The sequence below is a fragment of the Cebus imitator genome, unplaced genomic scaffold (assembly GCF_001604975.1).
Source record: "Cebus imitator isolate Cc_AM_T3 unplaced genomic scaffold, Cebus_imitator-1.0 Scaffold45, whole genome shotgun sequence".
NCBI lineage: Eukaryota > Metazoa > Chordata > Mammalia > Primates > Cebidae > Cebus > Cebus imitator.
The window spans coordinates 14398420-14419798 of record NW_016107360.1 but is presented as its reverse complement, the minus strand read 5'-3'; the positions used below and the strand labels follow the sequence as shown (position 1 = coordinate 14419798).

The following is a 21379-nucleotide window of genomic DNA, read 5'->3' as shown; positions in this document are numbered from 1 at the left end:
AAAAAAAAAAAAAAAAAAAAAAACAATGAATCCAGGAGCTGGTTTTCTGAAAAGATTGACAAAATAGACCGCTAGCCAGACTAATAAAGAAAAAAGAGAAGAATCAAATAGACACAATAAAAAATGATAAAAAGGATATTACCACTGATCCCACAGAAATATAAACTACCATCAGAGAATACTATAAAAATCTCTACACAAATAAACTAGGAGATCTAGAAGAAATGAATAAATTCCTGGACACATACACCCTCCCAAGACTAAACCAGGAAGAAGCTGAATCCCTGAATAGACCAATAACAAGTTCTGAAACTGAGGCAATAACAGCCTACCAACCAAAAAAAGCCCAGGACCAGATGGATTCACAGCCAAATTCTACCAGAGATACAAAGAGGAGCTGGTGCCATTTCTTCTGAAACTATTCCAGATAGAAAAAGAGGCACTCCTCCCTAACTCATTTTATGAGGCCAGCATCATCATGATACCAAAACCTGGCAGAGACACAAGAAAAAAAGAAAATTTCAGGACAAAATCCCTGATGAGCATCAATGTGAAAATCCTCAATGAAATATTCGCAACCCGAATACAGAAGCACATTAGAAAGCTTATCTACCACAGTTAAGTTGGCTTCATCCCTGGGATGCAAGGCTGGTTCAACATAGGCAAATCAATAAATGTAATCCATCACTTAAGCAGAACCAATGACAAAAACCACGGTTATCTCAATAAACGCAGGAAAAGCCTCTGATAAAATTCAACACCCTTCATGCTAAAAACTCTAAATAAACTAGGTATTGATGTAACGTATCTCAAAATAATAAGAGCTATTTATGACAAACCCACAGCTAATATCATTCTGAATGGGCAAAAGCTGGAAGCATTCCCTTTGAAAACCAGCACAAGACAATGATGCCCTCTCACCACTCCTATTCAACACAGTATGATTGGATGTTCTGGCCAGGGCAATTGGGCAAGAGAAAGAAATAAAGGGTATTCAAAGAGGGAGACAGGGAGTCAAATGGTATCTGCTCACAGATGACATGATTGTATATTTAGAAAACCCCATCACCTCAGGCCCAAACCTCCTTAAGCTTCAGCAACTTCAGCAATCTCAGGATACAAAATCAATGTGCAAAAATCACAAGCATTCCTATACACCGATAATAGGCAAACAGTCAAATCATGAGTGAAATCCTATTCACAACTGATATAAAGAGAATAAAATACCTAGGAGTACAACTTACAAGGGATGTGAAGAACCTCTTCAAGGAAAACTACATACCACTGTTCAAGGAAATAAGAAAGGAAACAAGTGGATGGCCGGGCGCGGTGGCTCAAGCCTGTAATCCCAGCACTTTGGGAGGCCGAGGCGGGTGGATCACGAGGTCAAGAGATCGAGACCATCCTGGCCAACATGGTGAAACCCCGTCTCTACTAAAACTACAAAAAATTAGCTGGGCATGGTGGCGCGTGCCTGTAATCCCAGCTACTCAGGAGGCTGAGGCAGGAGAATTGCCTGAACCCAGGAGGCGGAGGTTGCGGTGAGCCAAGATCGTGCCATTGCACTCCAGCCTGGGTAACATGAGTGAAACTCCGTCTCAAAAAAAAAAAAAAAAAAAAAAAAAAGAAAGGAAACAAGTGGAAAAGTATTCCACACTCACAAATAGGAAAAATCAGTATCATGAAAATGGTCAGACTGCCCAAAGGACTTAATTGATTCAATGCTATCACCATCAAGCTATCAATGACTTTCTTCACAGAATTACAAGAAACTATTTTAAATTTCATATGGAAGCAAAGAAAGAGCCCATATGGCCAAGACAATCCTGAGCAAAAAGAACGAAGCTGGAGGCATCACGCTACCTGACTTCAAACAATACTAGAAGGCTACAGTAACCAAAACAGGAAGGTACTGGTACCAAAACAGATATACAAGACCAATGAAACAGAATAGAGGCCTCAGAAATAACACCACACATCTACAACCATCTGATCTTTCACAAACCTGACAAAAACAAGAATGGGGAGAGGATTCCCCATTTAATAAATGGTGTTGGGAAAACTCGCTAGCCATATGCAGAAAACTGAAACTGGACCCCTTCTTATACCTTCTACAGAAATTAACTCAAGATGGATTAAAGATTTAAATGTAATACCTAAAATCATAGAAACCCTAGAAGAAAACCTAGGCAATACCATTCAGTACAGAGTTATGGGCAAAGACTTCATGACCAAAACACCAAATGCAACGGCAACAAAAGCCAAAATTGACAAATGGGATCTAAGTAAATTAAAGACCTTCTGCATAGCAAAAGAAACCATCATCAGAGTGAACAGGCAACCTACAGAATGGGAGAAAATTTTTGCAATCTATCCATCTGACAAAGGGCTAATCCAGAATCCACAAGGAGCTTAAACAAATTTACAAGAAAAAAACAAGCAACCCCATCAAAAAGTGGGCAAAGGATATGAACAAACACTTCCCAAAAGACGACACTTAGGCAGCCAACAAACACATGAAAAAAAGCTCATTATCACTGGTCATTAGATAAATGCAAATCAAAACCCCAGTAAGATAGCATCTCACACCAGTTAGGATGGCGACCATTAAAAAGTCAGGAAACAACAGATGCTGGAGAGGATGTGGAGAAATAGGAACACTTTTACACTGTTGGTTGGAGCGTAAATTAGTTCAACTACTGTGGAAGACAGTGTGGCGATTCCTCAAGGATCTAGAATGAGAAATATCACTTTACCCAGTAAACTCATTACTGGGTATATACCCAAAGGATTAAAAATCATTCTACTATAAAGACACATGCAGATGTATGTTTACTGCAGCACTATTCACAATAGCAAAGACTTGGAACCAATCCAAATGTCCTTTAATGATAGACTGGATAAAGAAAATGTGGCACATATGTGCCGTGGAATTCTATGCAGCAATAAAAAAGGATGAGTTTATGTCTTTTTCAGGAACATGGATGAAGCTGGAAACCATCATTCTCTGCAAACTAGCACAGGAACAGAAAACCAAACACTGCATGTTCTCACTCATAAGTGGGAGTTGAACAATGAGAACATATGGACACAGGTAGGGGAACACCACATACCAGAGCCTGTCGGTGGCGGGGTGGAGGGCTAGGGGAGAGATAGCATGAGCAGAAATACCTAATGTGGATGATGAGTTGATCGGTGCAGCAAACCACTCTACCCGTGTATACCTATGTAACAAACCTGCATGTTCTGCACATGTATTCCAGAACTTGAAGTATATTTAAAAAAAAAAAAAATGGGCACAGCATCTTTGAGCAGGAATCTGGCAAATAATTACCAAAAATAGGAATGTACATATCCTTGAATAAGCAAGGCTTCAAGGATTACAACCCACAGGCATACTCATACGCATACAAAATACTAGGAACAGTTTAAATATCCATCTATGTACACAAGACTGGTTAATGTATTGCAGCTTATCCACCTATGAAATATAAGGCAATTATAAAGAATAATAAAGGTCACGTGGAATAAGTGCTATCATAAATTATGAAGGCTCAGAATTATGTACAGCAGGATATCACTGTGTAAAGCATAGTGTGGAAAGAATATATGTATCTGGAAGGATCACAAGAAACTGGTAGTACTGGCTACCTCTTTTAAGGTGATTCAGGTAAGAGAGGCAAACATATTAACTATTAAAAAATAAAATTAAAATTAATTTAAAATAAAGACAAATTTTACTAATTTAAATAAATTTATTTATAATAAAGCAAAGAAAATAATTAGATTTTCTTAATTTAAAAAAAGAAGCAAAGATAGCAACCAAACGCAAATAAAAAAAATTTGGAGAGACAGTTCTCCATGGGTGTCTCATGTTTCTGCATGTTTTGGACTATATTTTCAAATATGTTTGTAAGAGCAAATATAGCCCTGGAAGATAAAGACAATGTCACCTCCAGAGAAAAGGGCAGACATGACTACTTCTCACGATAAAAGATTTGGTTTCCCAAAGCTGAGGGGTTCCCTCTTCCGCAATGCAACTCACTGAGTGTGCAGATGTCACCTGGCCCTCTTGGGCTTAAGGAACTGATACAAGAAAATGCTGATATTCTAACTATTGTTACTGCTATGAGTAATAACGTTCCTTGATTTTGATTAAGGACTCATATATTCTGTGGGAATCCATAAAACTGTAGCCAGGCTAACTTGCTGGATTCTAACTAGGCTATAATCTCAGATCATTTACAGTTTCTAACAAGCATAAGTAAAAAAAAAATTTAAATAAAGCAGAATGTAAGGCCAAAAGCTTTAAATGGGATAGAGATGAATACTTTATAACACAAAAAAATTCAATCCAACAAGAACATAAGTCATAAATATTTGTGCAAACAACACAGGTTATGAAATATATAAGGCCAGAAAACATCGCTGCAAGGCAAATAATACCAAAACAACTAAGAGACTTTAAAAATGAGAAAAAGTTGATAAAACCACAGTCACAGTAGGACTATTTTAATAAACTTCTTTTCAGAAATTTGTCAGATTATATAGACCAAACAGAAGTAAGGATACAAAATATTTCAATAATATAACCAAATTCAATTATGGGAAGTACACACACATACACACATATTTTCTAATATATACATATATACATACACACATCTACACATATGGGTCAGAAAAATGCAGATTTTACACTCCACAGAAGAAAATATATAGCTTCTCTTATATTCACAATTTCCAGAACTCAATGATGTACTTGGCCACAGAAAAAACATCAAAACATTTAAAAAATATAGAGAAGTATGGACAGCTTTTTCTAATATCAAGATCAAAACAACGTCCCATTACACATCTCCCTGCTCCCCTAAATTTTATTTGCAATTATAATGCATCTTTTCTACTTAATCTCTGAATCAAAGAAAAAGTTAAAAATTAAATGAGAAATTAGCTAGAAGTTAACAAAAAATATTAAAATCTCAGACAACTAAAGCTATTATATAAGAAAAATCTCCACGCATAAAATACTTTCATTATTAAAACTTTCATTATTTTCCTTTATTATTTTTGTTACCTTAAAACACTTAAAATATTAAGAATTAAATACAGTTCCTCCCAAAACAGAGCCACTGTGTTAATATTGCCCACCCTGAAACCAAACTACTCAGTGGCTGAGAAGATACGTCTTACAGCCATCTCTGAGGCAAATCCAAGGCAGTGCTATGTATAATCAGGGCGATGTTGACATAAAGAGGGGAGGGGAGCACTTTTAAAAGTTTTATACAAATAATATGTAGTCATTGTAAAAATACTCACAAGCCATTTCTTTACCAATCTCCTCTAAAATGTTTCCCGAACTCAACAAAATATTCAAGCATATTTTTTAGTATCTTTACTCCCTCCTTTAGAAAAATCACAACAATCACATTTTATAATTTTCACACTTGCCAACATCAACATCTGTAGCATATGGTTTACAGCAGCTAGGCACTCTTAGAATCTCTTTACCCCTAAATTGAGTCACCACACTGCTAACCTTCAAGTTGTTTCCAGCACTCACTAAACGCAGCTCACTCTTTCTTTATAGAGCCTCTGACATCTGCCTCTTTCCCCTTCCAACACATCACCTACACCCTGAACATGTGAAGTAATGAACCAATCTCTAAACTACTCTTTAAATAAATTATTTTCCTTACAAATGCTTTTGCATACTAATATACGATATTCCAAGTTCCAGTTTATAAAAGAACTTCAACATACAGCTATAATTTATCTTTTTGCCTTCAATTTTCTTTTAGCATTCTTTCTTGCCCCCAACTATACCTGCCCAGTTATCTCTAAACGTGGCCTCCCTTTCTCTCAAATCTTCATCCTTTCAAGAATGAAGAACTAATTTAAAAACTAATTTATTTTTTACTATATGTATACATATATATAAATATACATATGAACATAAAGATTCTGGGTCAGGTGCGGTGGCTCACGCCTGTAATCCCAGCACTTTGGGAAGGCGGGCAGATCATGAGGTCAAGAGATGGAAACCATCCCAGCCAACATGGTGAAACTTTATCTCTACTAAAAAATACAAAAAATTAGCTGGGCATGGTGGCGCACACCTGTAGTCCCAGCTACTTGGGAGGCTGAGGCAGGAGAACTGCTTGAACCTGGGAGGTGGAGGTTGCAGTGAGCCGAGATCGCATCACTGCACTCAGGCCTGGCGCCTGGTGACAGAGCAAGACTCTGTCTCAAACATAGTAATAATAATAATAATAATTCTGTAAAAGGGTAAAGCTGCTGACAGATGTGGGCTGAGTCATAGCTAATGCTCCTTAATAGAGGAAACACAAAAATGAGATAAATTTGGAAATGCATTTTATTCCTTTAAAATGAGGTTTCACTAATACCCGCATCTTAATGAAAATAAGAACTGTGACCAGGAGAACAAAAGCTTTTAAAGTTTGAGGACAGCTATGCTGTTTCACTTGGTCTCTTGTACTGTTTTCTCTCTTCTCTCCTTTTAAACTGAAGAAAGTTTTCTTGGAATGTTGGAATGATATAAAAATCAACCTCATGAAAGTGAGAGAAGGAAAACAAGACCCTTCCCACAAGGCAGGGTTAATATAAAGATCTGTGAAATTATGAGGTAAATTAAAAGCCAGTAAACAAAGAAAACAGAGGTCATATTCCTTCTCAGATGTTACTAATGAAACCAGAAATGGAACCTCAATCCTACTTCAGGTCTCCTAGATCCATGAGAACTTCCTTTCTTCTCATCAAACTAAGTATTTTTATTTTAATTTATCTTCTACGCATCTTCTTTTAACATAAGTCATAAAGGAAAAAAAAAAGTACCTCAACATAAATATTTATTCGTGTATATTAAAGTATTTTTTATTTCTATAGAGACTATAAAAGGTTCTGTGCTTCTACAAAGATTAATTTCTGCTAGAATCCCAGTAAGCAATTTGTCATCAAATCTAAACTTTATATGTCGGTTGTGTAGGCTACCACATTGCTTATAAAACCAAAGTAGAAATATTATATATTTTCCATAAAACTGTAGCTTTAAGCTGTCACATATGATAGCAGTAGTTTTCTAATTATCCTCCCACTCCCTACACACTTACATTGTATAGGACTCATACTGTCATGCAAGACTTGTAGACTTCTAACTTGGAATTAAACAACTATGAGATTTTTAATTAAAATATCAAAAAAATTGGATTTGTTAGCATGTTAGATAATAGAGTTTCCCACTCCCTCCAAAGCAATCTATAGATTTAATGTAATTCTATCAAATTACTAAAGTCATTTTTCACAGAATCCGAAAAATCCATTCTCAAATTCACACGGAACCAAAGAAGAGCCTGAATAGCCAGAGCAAACCTAAGCAAAAAGAACAAAGCTAGAGGCATCACATTACCTGACTTCAAACGATACTACTGGCTATAGTAACCAAAACATCATGGTACTGGTACAAAAACAGTCACAAAGACCAATGGAACAGAATAGAGATCCCTGAAATAAAGTCACATACCTAAAACCAACTGATCTTCCACAGAGTCAACAAAAATAAACAAATGAAAAAGGACACCCTATTCAATGAAGGGTGCTGGAGAAACTGCCTAGCCATATGCAGAAGAATGAAATTGAACCCTTATTTTTTACCATATATCAAGATGAATTAAAGACTTAAATGTCAGACTTCAAACTATAAAAATTCTAGAAGAAAAATTAGGAAAAACTCTTCTGGACATTGGCCTAGACAAAAAAATAAGACCTAAAAGGCAAATGCAACAAAAATAAAACTGACATTTGGGACTTAATTAAGGAGCTTCTTCACAATAAAATAAATTCCAACAGAGAAAAAAGACAACCTATAGAATAGGAGAAAATAATTGCAAGCTATGTATCAACAAAGGCCTAATATCCTGAATCATAAGGAACTTGAAACAAGCAAAAAACAACCGCATTAAAGAGCGGGCAAAGGACATGAAAAGACACTTCTCAAAAGAAGATATATAAGCAGCCAACACGCATATGAAGAAATGTTCATCACCACTAATCATCAGAGAAATGTAAATCAAAACCACAGTGAGATACCATCTCACTCGAGTCAGAATAACAACTATCAAAAAGTCAAAATATGGGCCGGGTGCGGTGGCTCATGCCTGTAATCCCAGGACTTTGGGAGGCTAAGGCAGGCGGATCACGAGGGCAGGAATTCAAGACCAGCCTGGCCAACATGGTGAAACCCCATCCCTACTAAAAATACAAAAATTATCCAGGTGTGGTGGTGGGTGCCTCTAATCCCAGCTATTGGGGAGGCTGAGGCAGGAGAACTGCTTGAACTCAGGAGGCGGAGGTTGGAGTGAGCTGAGATCACGCCACTGCACTCCAGCCTGGGCAACAAGAGTGAGACTCTGTCTCGGAAAACAAAAAACAAAAAAAGTCCAAATGTGGCCAGGTGCAGTGGCTCACACCTGTAATCCCAGCACTTTGCAAGGTCACAATGGGCAAATCACCTAAGGTCAGGAGTTCAAGGCCAGCCTGGCCAACATGGTGAAACCCTACCTCTACTAAAAATACACAAATTAGCCAGGTGTGGTGACAGGCACCTGTAATCCCAGCTACTCAGGAGGATGAGGCAGAATTGCTTGAACCCGGGAGGCGGAGGTTGCAGTGAGACGAGATTAAGCCACTGCACTTCAGCCTGGGCAACAGAGTGAGACTCCATCTCAAAACAAAAAAAGTCAAAATATAACAGAGGTTGGCGAGGATATGGAGCAAAGGCAATGCTGACACACTGCTAGTGGGAATATAAATTAGTTCAGCCCCTGTGGAAAGCAGTATGGAGATTTCTCAAAGAACTAAAACGAGTACTACCATTCGACCCAGCAATCCTACTACTGGGTATCTTCCCAAAGGAAAAGAAATCATTCAACCAAAAAGACACCTGCACTCGTATGTTTATTGCAGCACTATTCACAACAGCATAGTCATGAAATCAACCTAGGTGCCATCAATGGTGGACTGGAAAAAGAAAAAATGGTACACATACACTATGCAGCCATAAAAAAAAAAAATGAAACAATGTCATTTGCAGCAATATGGATGCAACTAGAGGCCATTATCCTAAGTAAATTAACGCAGAAACAGAAAACCAAATACAGGCATGTTCTCAAGTGGGAGCTAAACAATGGGTACACATAGACATAAAGATGGAAACAACAGATGCAGGGAACTTCAAAAGTGGGAAAAGACGGAGGGACACAAGAGTTGAAAAACTACCTATTGAGTACTACGTTCATTACTTGGGGAATGGTTTTACTAGAAGCCCAAATCCCAGCATTACACAATAGATCAATGTAATAAACCTGCACAGGTACCACATCTCCTCCACCGAAATTATTTTTAAAAAAGGTAACAGGGCATCTACTGTTATCTTTACCTCTCAAAGTCAAGGGTAATATTTCTTAGCAATAGCAACAGCACTCATTACCTGTGAAAAACTATGAAGACAGGTACTATTTCTAGTCTCATTTTCTTACAAGAGAGAAAACCAAGACTAAGATTACACTCCTATTAAGTGACAGAATTAGAATCTGGACTCAACAAGCTCAATTTAAAGTTTGTACAAAGTACTGCTATACTTCGTAACAATTTAAACACAAACTGGTGCTACTTTTGGGCAGCTATGTGTATTTACAGAAGGGAAGCAAAATTGATGTTAGTGCCATATAAAATGGGCTTACAATTTTGATAACTGGATGAAACTGTAACTACTGTAAAGTTTCTTATATGACCATTTCTGATCCATTATCTTTATAAAGTAAACATCTGCTAAATTTCAAATTACTCCAGAAAACAAGCAGCATTTTAGAAATGTTAACACAAATGGAACAAAATAAAATATTATTTTTCAGGTTACAATAATATTTTTCTCTTTTTGTTCGGTATCTGTGGTTTACATTGCCTCTAGGTATGGATTCATTTTTATTTATGCCAGTTAGGATCACTGTGCTCCTTTAAGAATTTCTAGCTTTCAGCAGTTCTGTAAGGTTCTCTGCCATTTCCCTTCAGATACTGCACCTCCACAATTCCAACTCTTTTTCTGCAATTTTTATACGTATGGTGTATGCTCTCATTCCAGACTCTATCTCAGGTATCTCTCTCATATTTTCCATGCTTCCCTCTCTGTTACACTCTGTGTAACTTCCTCAGACCTACCTTATACTTGACAAACTCTCCTTGCAGTTCTATCTAATCTGCTGCTTAACCTATCTATTCAGCAAGATTCTAATTTTAATGATTAATATCTAGTTAACTCTGTATCTTTTTCAAAACTTCCTGTTCTTTACAGTGTCTTATTTTTCCCGTATTTCCTATTCATCTGTTTATAATTTTAATTATTTGAAAATAAAGCTGTTTGTGGTCATTTTTAAAGTTCTTGGGGGTGATAATTCTCATATTTGCTGACTCTCACTCATTTGTCATTTTTCATCACAAGTTCACCTTTAACACAGACTGTATATTAGTATAGGAATCCCATATGGGTTTAGGAACAGTCCTGGATTTGTTTCTGCCAGGCTCTTCTGGGATATCACCTACTTTGAGATTTTTCTGTAAGGCAGTGAAAGGGATTTGACATTTTCTATTTCCTTTAACATCACTTCATGGACAACAGTCAATTTGTAGTATAAAAATAGCTCTTCAATTCTGCCTCATAATGTAAGCTTTATCAAGTTACTTAACGCTACAATTAGGGATCCATATTTAAGTTAAAACTCAACCACAGAAACCACCAATGTACATAAATGAACAGATATGTCAAATCAGAGAACAGAAACCTGCCACAGAAGGCAAAGTTCACACATGCTCAGGCAGCGATAACTTAGACTTTCTTATTTAAAATTCTGTTTAGCAGCTGGCAAGTTTTTTCTTTTTTTTTAAATTTCAGTTTTAAAAAAATACCAATATGCCAATTTCAGAAAGCATCCTAAATTCCAAAAGATTAAAATGTGTTTTCAGGGTACAATCTTAAAACCAAGAAAATGTAGTATATAAGGCAGAAGGCAGGCTTCTAACTTATAATGTGTACCTTGGAAGACCAGATTATATCTACAGTGGGAAAAAATATGCTCTTTCCTGCAAACATGTTAGACATGAATCCAGATTATTAGCAGACTGCATGTGCACACTGGAATCAAGGTGCTAACAGCCTGATACAATCACCTGCAATATTTGGGTGAGCTTGACAAAACAGATTCTCCCACGCACAGTGTAGAAACTGGGATATTTTTTCATCACCTTTATTGCAGAATAAATGGCATTCCAACTGACTCAATCTTTCTTCAAACACGTTTACTTTAGCAGGATAATAGTCATGTCTTGCTGTGTCCATAGAGTTGGTCTTCTTTCTCATGATTCTAAAGAGCTCTGTTTCAATTCACAAGTTTGCAATTTAACTCCCAGAAGACAACTTTATTTCAAGTTGTACCTCTTCTAAGTACACATGCACAAACATAGTACCAACTACAAGTAAAACAAAGATTCCTTAAATATAAATAAATCTTACTGCCTTGAATCACAGAAGTCTAATTTAAAAACTGAACCTTATATGGTATAAAGTATATCATGACCAGTTACAGTTTAAAGACCAATACAATCAAGACTAAGAATTGCTTAATCAAAACTACAACGAGATATCATCTCACCCCACTTAAAATGGCTTTTATCAAAAAGACAGGCAGTAACATGCTGGCAAGGGTGTGGAGAAAAGGGAACACTGTTGGTGGGAACGTAAATTAGTAAAGCCATCATGGAGAGCAGCAGAGAGGTTCCTCAAAAAACTAGAAAGAGAACTACCATATGATCCAGCATTCCTGTTACTGGATATACACCCAAAAGAAAGGAAATCAGTATAGCAAAGAGATATCTGCACTCCCATGTTTACTGCAGCACTATTCGTAATAACCAAGACATGGAATCAACCTAAGTATCTACCAACAGATGAATATGGATACACAACATGTGGTATCTATAAACAATGGAATATTATTCAGCCATGAAAATGAATGAAATTCTGTCATTTACAACAACATGGATGGAACTGGAGGCCATTAAGTGAAATAAGCCAGGCACAGAAAGACAGATATATTTTCACTCATTATGTGGGAGATTAAAAAACAAAACAAAACTCATCTCATGGAGACAGAGGGAAGAATGATAGTTACCAGAGGCTGGGAAGGGTACTAGAGAAGGGGGGATATAAAAAGGCTTTGATTAATGGGTACAAAAATAGACAGAAGGAATAAGACCTAGTGTTTGGAAGCACAACAGGACAACTATAGTTAACAATAATTTACTGTGTATTTCAAAATAACTAGAAGAGTAGAACTGGAATGTTCCTAACACAAAGAAATTATAAATGCTTGAGGTGATAGACATCCCAATTATGCTAATTTGATCATTACACATTGTACATCTGTATCCGAATATCACATGTACCCCCATAAACCTACTACTACTATGTACACATAAAATAAAAATTTTAAAAAGACTAAGAATTTGCTAATAATATTTAGTTCATTTTTGGCTTGTTCTAAATATTATAGAAGATAAGGGACAAGGAAATGAAGAGTCTCTATACTCATAAGATTTATATTAGGTTCATAGACTATACAAGGAATTATTAGGTCCATAAACTCAACAATGAAGCACATGAAAAGAGGGAAAAGTATACAAAATAGGCAGTTCTTGGCATGAAGGCAATCAATGTTGATGAACACTCACTGTGGCATTCTGAATTTTTATCATGCTGCCAAAATACCATCTGCAATAGATAATGTCACCCACATCATTCAAAATACTTCCCTGCCCTGACAGCCTTGGGTTTCCCATCGGGACTTCTGCTGAGCCAGCTGCCCAAGCCCTGAGAGCTTCTACCTGCTCAGCCAATTTCTTCTTCAGGTACTAAGATTTGGGTGTTCAGGTATATTGTGCACTTAAAAAAATAAGAAGGTTTTGGTGAGCTAGTCTGTAAAACAGACCAATATTTCAAATATTATCTCTGTGAGAAAGTGTCTGAAACTCTAAATCATCAATTTATATTCGAATTTCTGGAACTCATCCAATTCGGGAGCTTATCTATATGATTTATATCCAGCCTGAAGAAAACAAGCCACTATTCTTCTTGCTAACTATGAATGTTTATAGACAGTTAAATTAACATTCACTTAACAAACAAATTTCAAAATTTCAGATCTAGCTACTCTGGAAAAGGCTAAAAAAGTGTAAGTTAAATGAGCACTATGTTGAAAAAAAATGTTCTTGTTTGAGCACTAACACAGTTTAGAGGCCCAATATATCTGATGCATCTCTCTACAGAATCAACATGTAGGAATTCAAATATAAAATTGAGAGGAATCCAACTGACTAAAAAGATTCAGTTTTAGCGACTCTCTGACTTTACCTTGCTCTGCTTTATAACAATCCTAGATTGTTTGCCTAGGTATTAAAGAAGCCGATTTTCATTTGGACTCATCACCTGTGATAGAACTGTTGGTAGGGAGGGGGGAGGGTTCTGCCTTTAAAACAAGGTGGTATTAGAATTCTCCTTGCCGATGATAGGAAAGTCATTATTAATCTGCCACCTCTCTGTAACCCTCACATCTGCCCAGGCAAAACTTCCTTCTCCTTCACTTACTCATAACTGGCCACTGTCCAACGGCTCATTTTAAAACCTCAAAAACTATATACAATTTTTATTAAGAGGTTGTATTTGCTTCTTGCTGTGAATGTTTATACAGTTAATATACACTTTGAATTTTTATCTCCACAAAATAAAAAATAAAAGAAGCCAGGCATTGTGGCACGTACCTGTAGTCCTAGCTACTTGGGAGGCTGAGGTAGGAAGATCACTTGTGCCCATGAGTTTGAGGCTATAGGATGCCATTACCGTGCCTATAAATAGCTACTGAGCTCTAGCCCGGGCAACACGGCAAGACCCTGACTCTAAAATAATAATAATAATAATAATAATTTTTCAAAGATTTCAGTCAACAACTTTAAGAATGGCTACAACTTGATTAACTTTTTGAATGACATTTACTAATTTCTAGATTGAAATACTGTCAAATATTTAAAACTCAAAATCTTTGGTTGTTACAGTATCCCCAAGCAGAAGGTTACATATTAGTTATACTAGTTCTTAAGACACCAAACAAGTGATCTAGCAGAAAAGTTTAATGATTTAGACACAGTTAAATCAGGAAATTAAAAAAACTGTCAAATATCCAAACCTAACCAAAAACAAGCAATGGGGAAAGGATTCCCTATTCAATAAATGATGCTGGGATAACTGGCTAGCCGTAAGCAGAAGGTTGAAACTGGACCCCCCGCCCTACTTCCTTAAACCATATACAAAAATTAACTCAAGATGAATTAAATACCTAAGTGTAAAATCCAAAACTATACAAACCTTGGAAGACAACTTATGCAATACCCTTGTAGACATAGGAACAGGCAAAGATTTCATGAGAAAGCCACCAAAACCAATTGCAACAAAAGCAAAAATTGACAAATGGGATCTTATTAAAGAGCTTCTGCACAGCAAAGGAAACTGTCAACAAAGTGAACAGACAACCTACAGAATAGGAGAAAAATTGTGCAAACTATGCATCTGACAAAGGTTTGTTTAATATCCAGCATGTATAAGAAACTTAAAATTACAAGGAAAAAAGCAAACAACCCCATGAAAAAGTGGGCAAAGGAGATGAACACTTTTCAAAAGAAGACATAAATATGGCCAAGAATCATATGAAAAAAAGCTCAACATCACTGATCCATTAGAGAAATGCAAATCTAAATCACAAAGAGATACCATTTCAAATGTCAGAATGGCTGTTATTAAAAAGTCAAAAAATAATACATCTTGGAGAGGATGTAGAGAAAAAGGAACACTTAACACACACTGTTGTTGGTGGGAGTTCAACCATTGTGGAAGACAGTGTGGCAATTCCTCAAAGACCTAATGACAGAAATACCGTCTGACTCATCAATCCCACTACTGGGTATATACCCAAAGGAATATAAATCATTTTGTTGTAAGAGACATGCATGCATTATGTTCACTGCAGCACTGTTCACAAGAGCAAAGACATGGATCAACCTAAATGCCCACCAATGACAGGCTGGATAAAGAAAATGTGAGTTAAAATGCACCATGTGAATACTACACAGCCATAAAAAAGAAAGAGAGTATGTCCTATGTGGAAACATGGATGGAACTGGAGGCCATTATCCTCAGCAAACTCACGCAGGAACAGAAAAGCAAATTCCACATGTTCTCACTTATAAGTGGGAGCTAAATGATGAGAACACATGGACATATAGAGGGGAACAACATACACTGGAGCCAACAGAGGGTGGAGAGTTGGAGGAAGGAGAAGATCAGAAAAAATAACTAATGAGTCCTAGGCTTAATACCTGAGTGACAAAGTATCTGTAAAACAAACCTCCGTGACACAAGTTTACCTATATAACAAACCTGCACATGTACCCCTGAACTTAAAACTTAAAAAAATTGTTAAATATCACAATATACACGAAGTCTGTATTCTAGATATATTACACAAAAAGTAAATGTACAGAATACTAAGACTGTGTGTAAATATATTATTACGTGGTCAAACATATTTGCAATTTTCAAATTGAAAGCCAGAGGTTTACAATTTATTGATATTTAAAGGCACTCATATTAAACATAAACAATTACGGAGTATAATGATAAGACAGTGGAGCAAACATGAAAAACAAACCTAAACACTTTTAGTCTCAAATTCTGAATTTTGAATGAGAATGCTTTCTACTTCCTAAATGAATGAACTTCAAGTAGATAATGCAAAGTAGCCAATTAATTTCATAATGCAAATCTGTTAGGATATAATCAACAGATACATTTACTATGCCAAGTAATTGCTAAAAGCCACTTTCACATTTCATCAGCAAATGAATGGGAAAAAGTGTCTACTGTCACCACTGTAATAGTATGGCTGAAGCACCACCAATACTAGAGGCTGAAAGAGAGGGAAGAATTGAGAAACTGACTCCTAAAACAACTTGCAAAACACTATCCAAAGTAATATGCTCATTTCAATGTTAAATTCTCTCCCTCCAAACATTTTTCTTACCTGAGTAGAAATCTCAGATAAGTGCTACTATATCTACTACGTTTTTCACAGAACACTTTTATTTAACCAATAATTCTTAGCTCAGAGAACAGTGACTATTATTAGTAGGCTCTAAGCCCCATTTCTGTTCATTCACTAGAATATCTCTAATTCCTAACACAGTACGTCGTACCTAATAGATGCTCAAAATATATACTGAATTTAGCCAATCTTTCAATTGGCTATACTGTTTACTGGTACCCTTTCTACACATTTTGTTTCAAACCAAAATTTACATCTTAAAAAAACAAAATTTCTCTTAAGCTTTTGAAGTCTGTTTCCCTATAAAATTTTAGGGAAAAAAAAACATACGTTTTTCCTTTATTTTATTCTACTCATTAGTCAGGACAGAACTACTTGACTTTTCACCCCCAAGTCTATTCTAAAGTATGCCAAGACTACATTACCATCTTTTTTTAGGTTTTGGAATATCTAGAGATTTTGCTCAGAAAAGAATGGTACAGTCTAAAGGACTAGCCCTCACAAAAACACCAGTTAGCTTCCAGGGCTCATAGACTGAATTTAAAGGCATTCATATTAAACATAAACAATTATGGGAGTTAAGACAGAGACAGATATGCACAGCATAGGTAGTTTTGGGTTTCTCTTAAAGATTTTTTCTCCCATTATCCATCTATTTACTCTATTTATTGAATAAACTTTTATCCTTCCTACTCCTAAATATGTTCCCTTCATTTACTCTATACTCTTAGATAAAAAGAAACAAGCTGCAGTTTCAACCATGCTTGCTTACTTCTGAAAATGGCCATTACAAACATTACTTTTTACTTACACTTAACCCAAAAGATTTTATTTTAATGCAGCAGTTCTCAAAGTGTGGTCCAAAGACTCTTGTAGAGTAGGAAGAGTAGAAGAGCCTTTGAAATCCTTTTAAATTAACAAAGTAAAAACTATTTTCATGGTAACACTAAAACAGCATCTGCCTTTTTTTTTTTTGGAAACCGCATCTCACTCTGTCTCCGAGTGTGGAGTGCAGTAGTGTGATCTCGGCTCACTGCAACCTCCACCTACTAGGTTGAAGTGATTCTCCTGTGTCAGTCTCCTGAGTAGCTGGGATTAAAGGCATGCATCACCACAGCCGGCTAATCTTCTGCTTCTTTTTAGTAGAGATGGGTTTCGCCATGTTGGCCAGGCTGGTCTCAAATTCTGGACCTCAAGTGATCTACCCACCTCGGCCTCCCAAAGTGCTGAGATTACAGGCATGAGCCACCATGCCCAGCCGTATGTGCCTTTTTCATTCCCATTCTCACCAGTATAGCAGTAGAGTTTTCCAGAGGACACAAGATGTGTCATATCACAATAAACTGAATGAAGAAGCACATGTGAGAATTCCTCGTCCTCAAGCCAGATACTAAAGAGTTTGTAAAAATACAGAAAATGCCACTCCTGTCACTAAATATTTTTGGCTTAGAAAATTTGCTTTTCATTTAAAAGTTGTCAGTATAATTATATTTATGTTTAATGAAATAAATTAAAAAATTTAAATTCTTTTAATTTCTAATATGACAAATATTGACAGATGTAACCCATGTAAAGAAAAACTGAGGTCCTCAATAATCTTTTGAAGGGTTAAGAAATCTTGAGATCACTGAGTTTGAGAACCACTGCATTAGTGTGCTGGTAAAAATAGAAAACAACATCCTTCCCTCCTTCTAAATTATGCTCAAAACATGAAATTCATAAAATGTAAGGTAATTTTAACTTAAAATATTATTTTAAAGCATTGGACTTACCGTTATAGGTTATTCTTGGCTTTGTTAAACACATTACAAGATGCAAATCCATTTCATCTGAGGGTACAAATTTTGAGCATACGGGGCACTTAAATCCTAAAAAGTAAAAGAAACTCAAGTTACTTAACTATTCTGAATATCCAACTATGGCTTGGCTTTTAAAAAGCATGTAAGATCAAAAAGCATCTGAAACTTCAATATTAACTTACTGCATTACACTGTTTATGTGCAACTCAAGTCGGGAAAAGTTTGTGATTTTAACATCTGACTTTGTATCAGTTTACAAAGACAATCTCCTCATCAAATAAAAAATGAGGGGATGCAGTCCACTACAAACTCCTGTATCTCTCTCTTTTTACATTAACCTGTACTCATGATTTCATGTAATTATAAGCTTTGTAATCTGACGACTCTTGTGGAAATTACCTTTCCCAATGTGATATAGTACACTGTGAGTCACAAGTTTTATAGCTAAATAGTACCTTAGACACCATTCTACCTCAATAACCTTAAAAATTTATCTCATGCAGAAATGTGAAGCCTTTCAAAACCACAAAAACAGGCCTAGGATCTAAGACTCCTGACTTCCGCTTTAATGGTCTTTCTGCCACACCAGGGTACTAAAGTCATAATGAAAACAGAAAATACCATCAGATCAGGGTGCAGGTTTTTGCAGTGAATTTTAACACTTAAAAATTAGCTAGTTTCCTATAAGATTCAATCTGCAGTACTAAGTATTTGCCTAAGTACTCCATTAAAAATAAATTGACATACAGAGAAACAAACTCTTTGATGTATTCAGCTCTATTCTGCCCCTTCACGTACCAAGGTGAACTACCCCACCCCTGCCTCCTTGTTGCTTAGGCAGTCCTCAGATACACCATGATTCTACTGTTCCCTCCTGTGACAATCCTAAGCTGTTTGGATACCTGAACCCAGACAGCCAATTTATAGTTTGGCTAGGCACAAATCAGAAGTGGAACAAAAAGATGGCCTGGGCCAATCTTTCTTTTTTTTTTTTCTTGGAAATATGATTAAGAAACAATGAGAGACTATATTGGCCAGCAGTAAAGAGCTTAAGCAGAAACGCCAAAAGTAAGTAAAAGAGGAGTGTCCATGATGGCTCAGGTGTAAGCTGAACTTAGGAGAGAACAGAAACTAGGCAAGCACAGGAAAGAAAGCCACATGAAGATGACGGAGCTAAAGTGTAGACAGGAGCAGACGCACTGGGAGAGACAACTAGTAAGACAGGTGGTGAAAGAGACGTTTTGGCAACTCTCTAGTTCCAGCACATGTGTTCTCACAGGAACTGTCCTCCCTTCACTGTGACATGAAACTCGCTGCAACCAAATGAGTGAAAGGAGAATCAAACCTCATGCTGAACGTTATAAGGATTGGGAAAAAGGTTTTGGCACAGCTACTCCTCCAGGTATTCAATTTCCTAAATGAAATATATGATTTTGGACAATGTTTTTCAAACTGTATTAAATGCATTTTAAAAGAAAGGAAAAAAGGTATGTTTACTTCAACTTCTTGAAAACCACCAAAAAGAGAAAGAAGAAAAACAGGAAAGAGGATTCGATTAAAACAAGCTTGGTCAACCCATGGCCTGAACGTGGCCCAACACAAATTCGTAAACTTCCGTAAAAGATTATGAGATTTTTTTGCGTGTGATTTTTTTTTAAAGCTGAGCAGCTATTGTTAGTGTATTTTATGTGTGGCCCACTGAAGCCAAAAGATTAGACACCCCTAAAAATGAAACTACAAAAAAGCTGTAATGGCCAAACACAGGCTACATAGAATACAATGAAACTCATCAACTATGGGGAGAAAACAAAGAGATCTTAAAACTGCAACCAGATTTTAAGCATGAACTAACGAATTCTTGCCTTGAAACTTGAAAAATTTGCTTCCCAGAAGTTAAACTTAGCATAAAAGAGGGCAAGAGGCAACTGATTTGAATCATCAGAATCATCTGAGTACGGGCAAACAAACTTAAATCAAAAGAGCAATATTGTGAACCTAAAAAGCCTCATTTGAGAGCCATCCAACTGCCTACAAAGTAGAGCCTAAGGAGAAAAACAGTAAGTACAAAGAACCACCTGGGTTTCTAATTACATACAGTGAATGAAACACATGTTTCTCTCTTCTCCCCTCCAAAACCTGCTGAAATGAAAATAAATAAAATTTTTAGATGAGTTAAAGAAGAACTTGAGAGAAGTCGGCAGTAAATGAGAAAAAAATAAATAAATGAAAGCATCAATGGCACCGAGCAAACACAGATCCTGAGGGTCTGCAGAAGTAAGCCAATTCTCATTAAATAATCCCCAAAGGACTCAGGTATCTGGAGCTTCATGACTTCCCAAGACAACAGTGATTCATGAGGCTAAAATCTAGACTGACTGAAAGCCTGAATAAAAAACAGATCCAAGCAAATACCACACCCCAACTACGGCATGAGGATGGAGATTTACTGTGGAAAAACAAAAACCATCAAAGAATATTCAGAACTGAGAATACCAGGCACAGCAATGGGCAGGGAAGAAAACAGAAGAATAAACAAAGATCTATGAACTGAAAAAGGCCCCACTCCACAGCTTCCATCTCTATTCATTAAGAAATTGGTAGATTCTTCTCTTAAATCAAAAGGTCCCACAGAATGATACATCAATATCCTTGCCTACTAATAAGCCCTATCTTTGCACATAAAGCTTACAGTCAGTGTTTTTAGGGCATCTCTTAGGCATTACGCAATAAAAGAAAAATAAAGGTGTCATGGCTAAACACATCAGAAGCAAATTCAAAAGACAAATAAATTTAAAATATTTGCAATGTATATCAAAAACAAAAGGACAATATCCTTAATATACAAATGCTCCTTGACTTAGGATGGTAAATTGAAAGTATCATAAGTTGAAAATGCACACACCTAAACTACCAAACATCATAGGTTAGTCTAGCCTACCTCAAATATGCTCAGAACACTTTCAATACAGTATTCAATAAATTACATGAGATATTTGGCCCAGCACTACCAGAGTATCATAATGTATATTGCTAGCCCTGAAAAAGATTAAAATTCAAAGTATAGTTTCTACAGAATATATATCACCTCCACATCATTATAAAGTCAAAAATCCTAAGTTAAACATCTATATAAAGCACTCTTAAAACTAAGGAAAATAACCCAAATACTGTTAGAAAAAATGGACAAAAGTTCTAACCAGACATTGTACTAACAAAAGATACACAAAGGCTCCTTAAACAAATTTTAAAACTGTGGTATTTGAATAAAAGAAGCATTTTCCTTTCAAGTTCTTTATGTTCATTTAGTCTCATTTTAGTGGGTTTGGGGGAAGGAGAGAAACACGTTTCATTCACTGTTCTTAA

At 36.3% G+C, this 21379-nt stretch overlaps 1 protein-coding gene across 3 annotated transcripts in view; it reads right to left on the bottom strand.

Moving 5' to 3' along the window:
* Positions 1-21379, bottom strand: part of ZNRF2 (zinc and ring finger 2) — an 88813-nt gene that overhangs the window by 22544 nt on the left and 44890 nt on the right. For all 3 annotated transcript variants that reach the window (XM_017527097.2, XM_017527095.2, XM_017527096.2), the window contains exon 2: positions 17990-18085. In XM_017527097.2, the coding sequence (XP_017382586.1) occupies positions 17990-18085 (96 nt within the window). The remainder of the gene's footprint in view (positions 1-17989; positions 18086-21379) is intronic.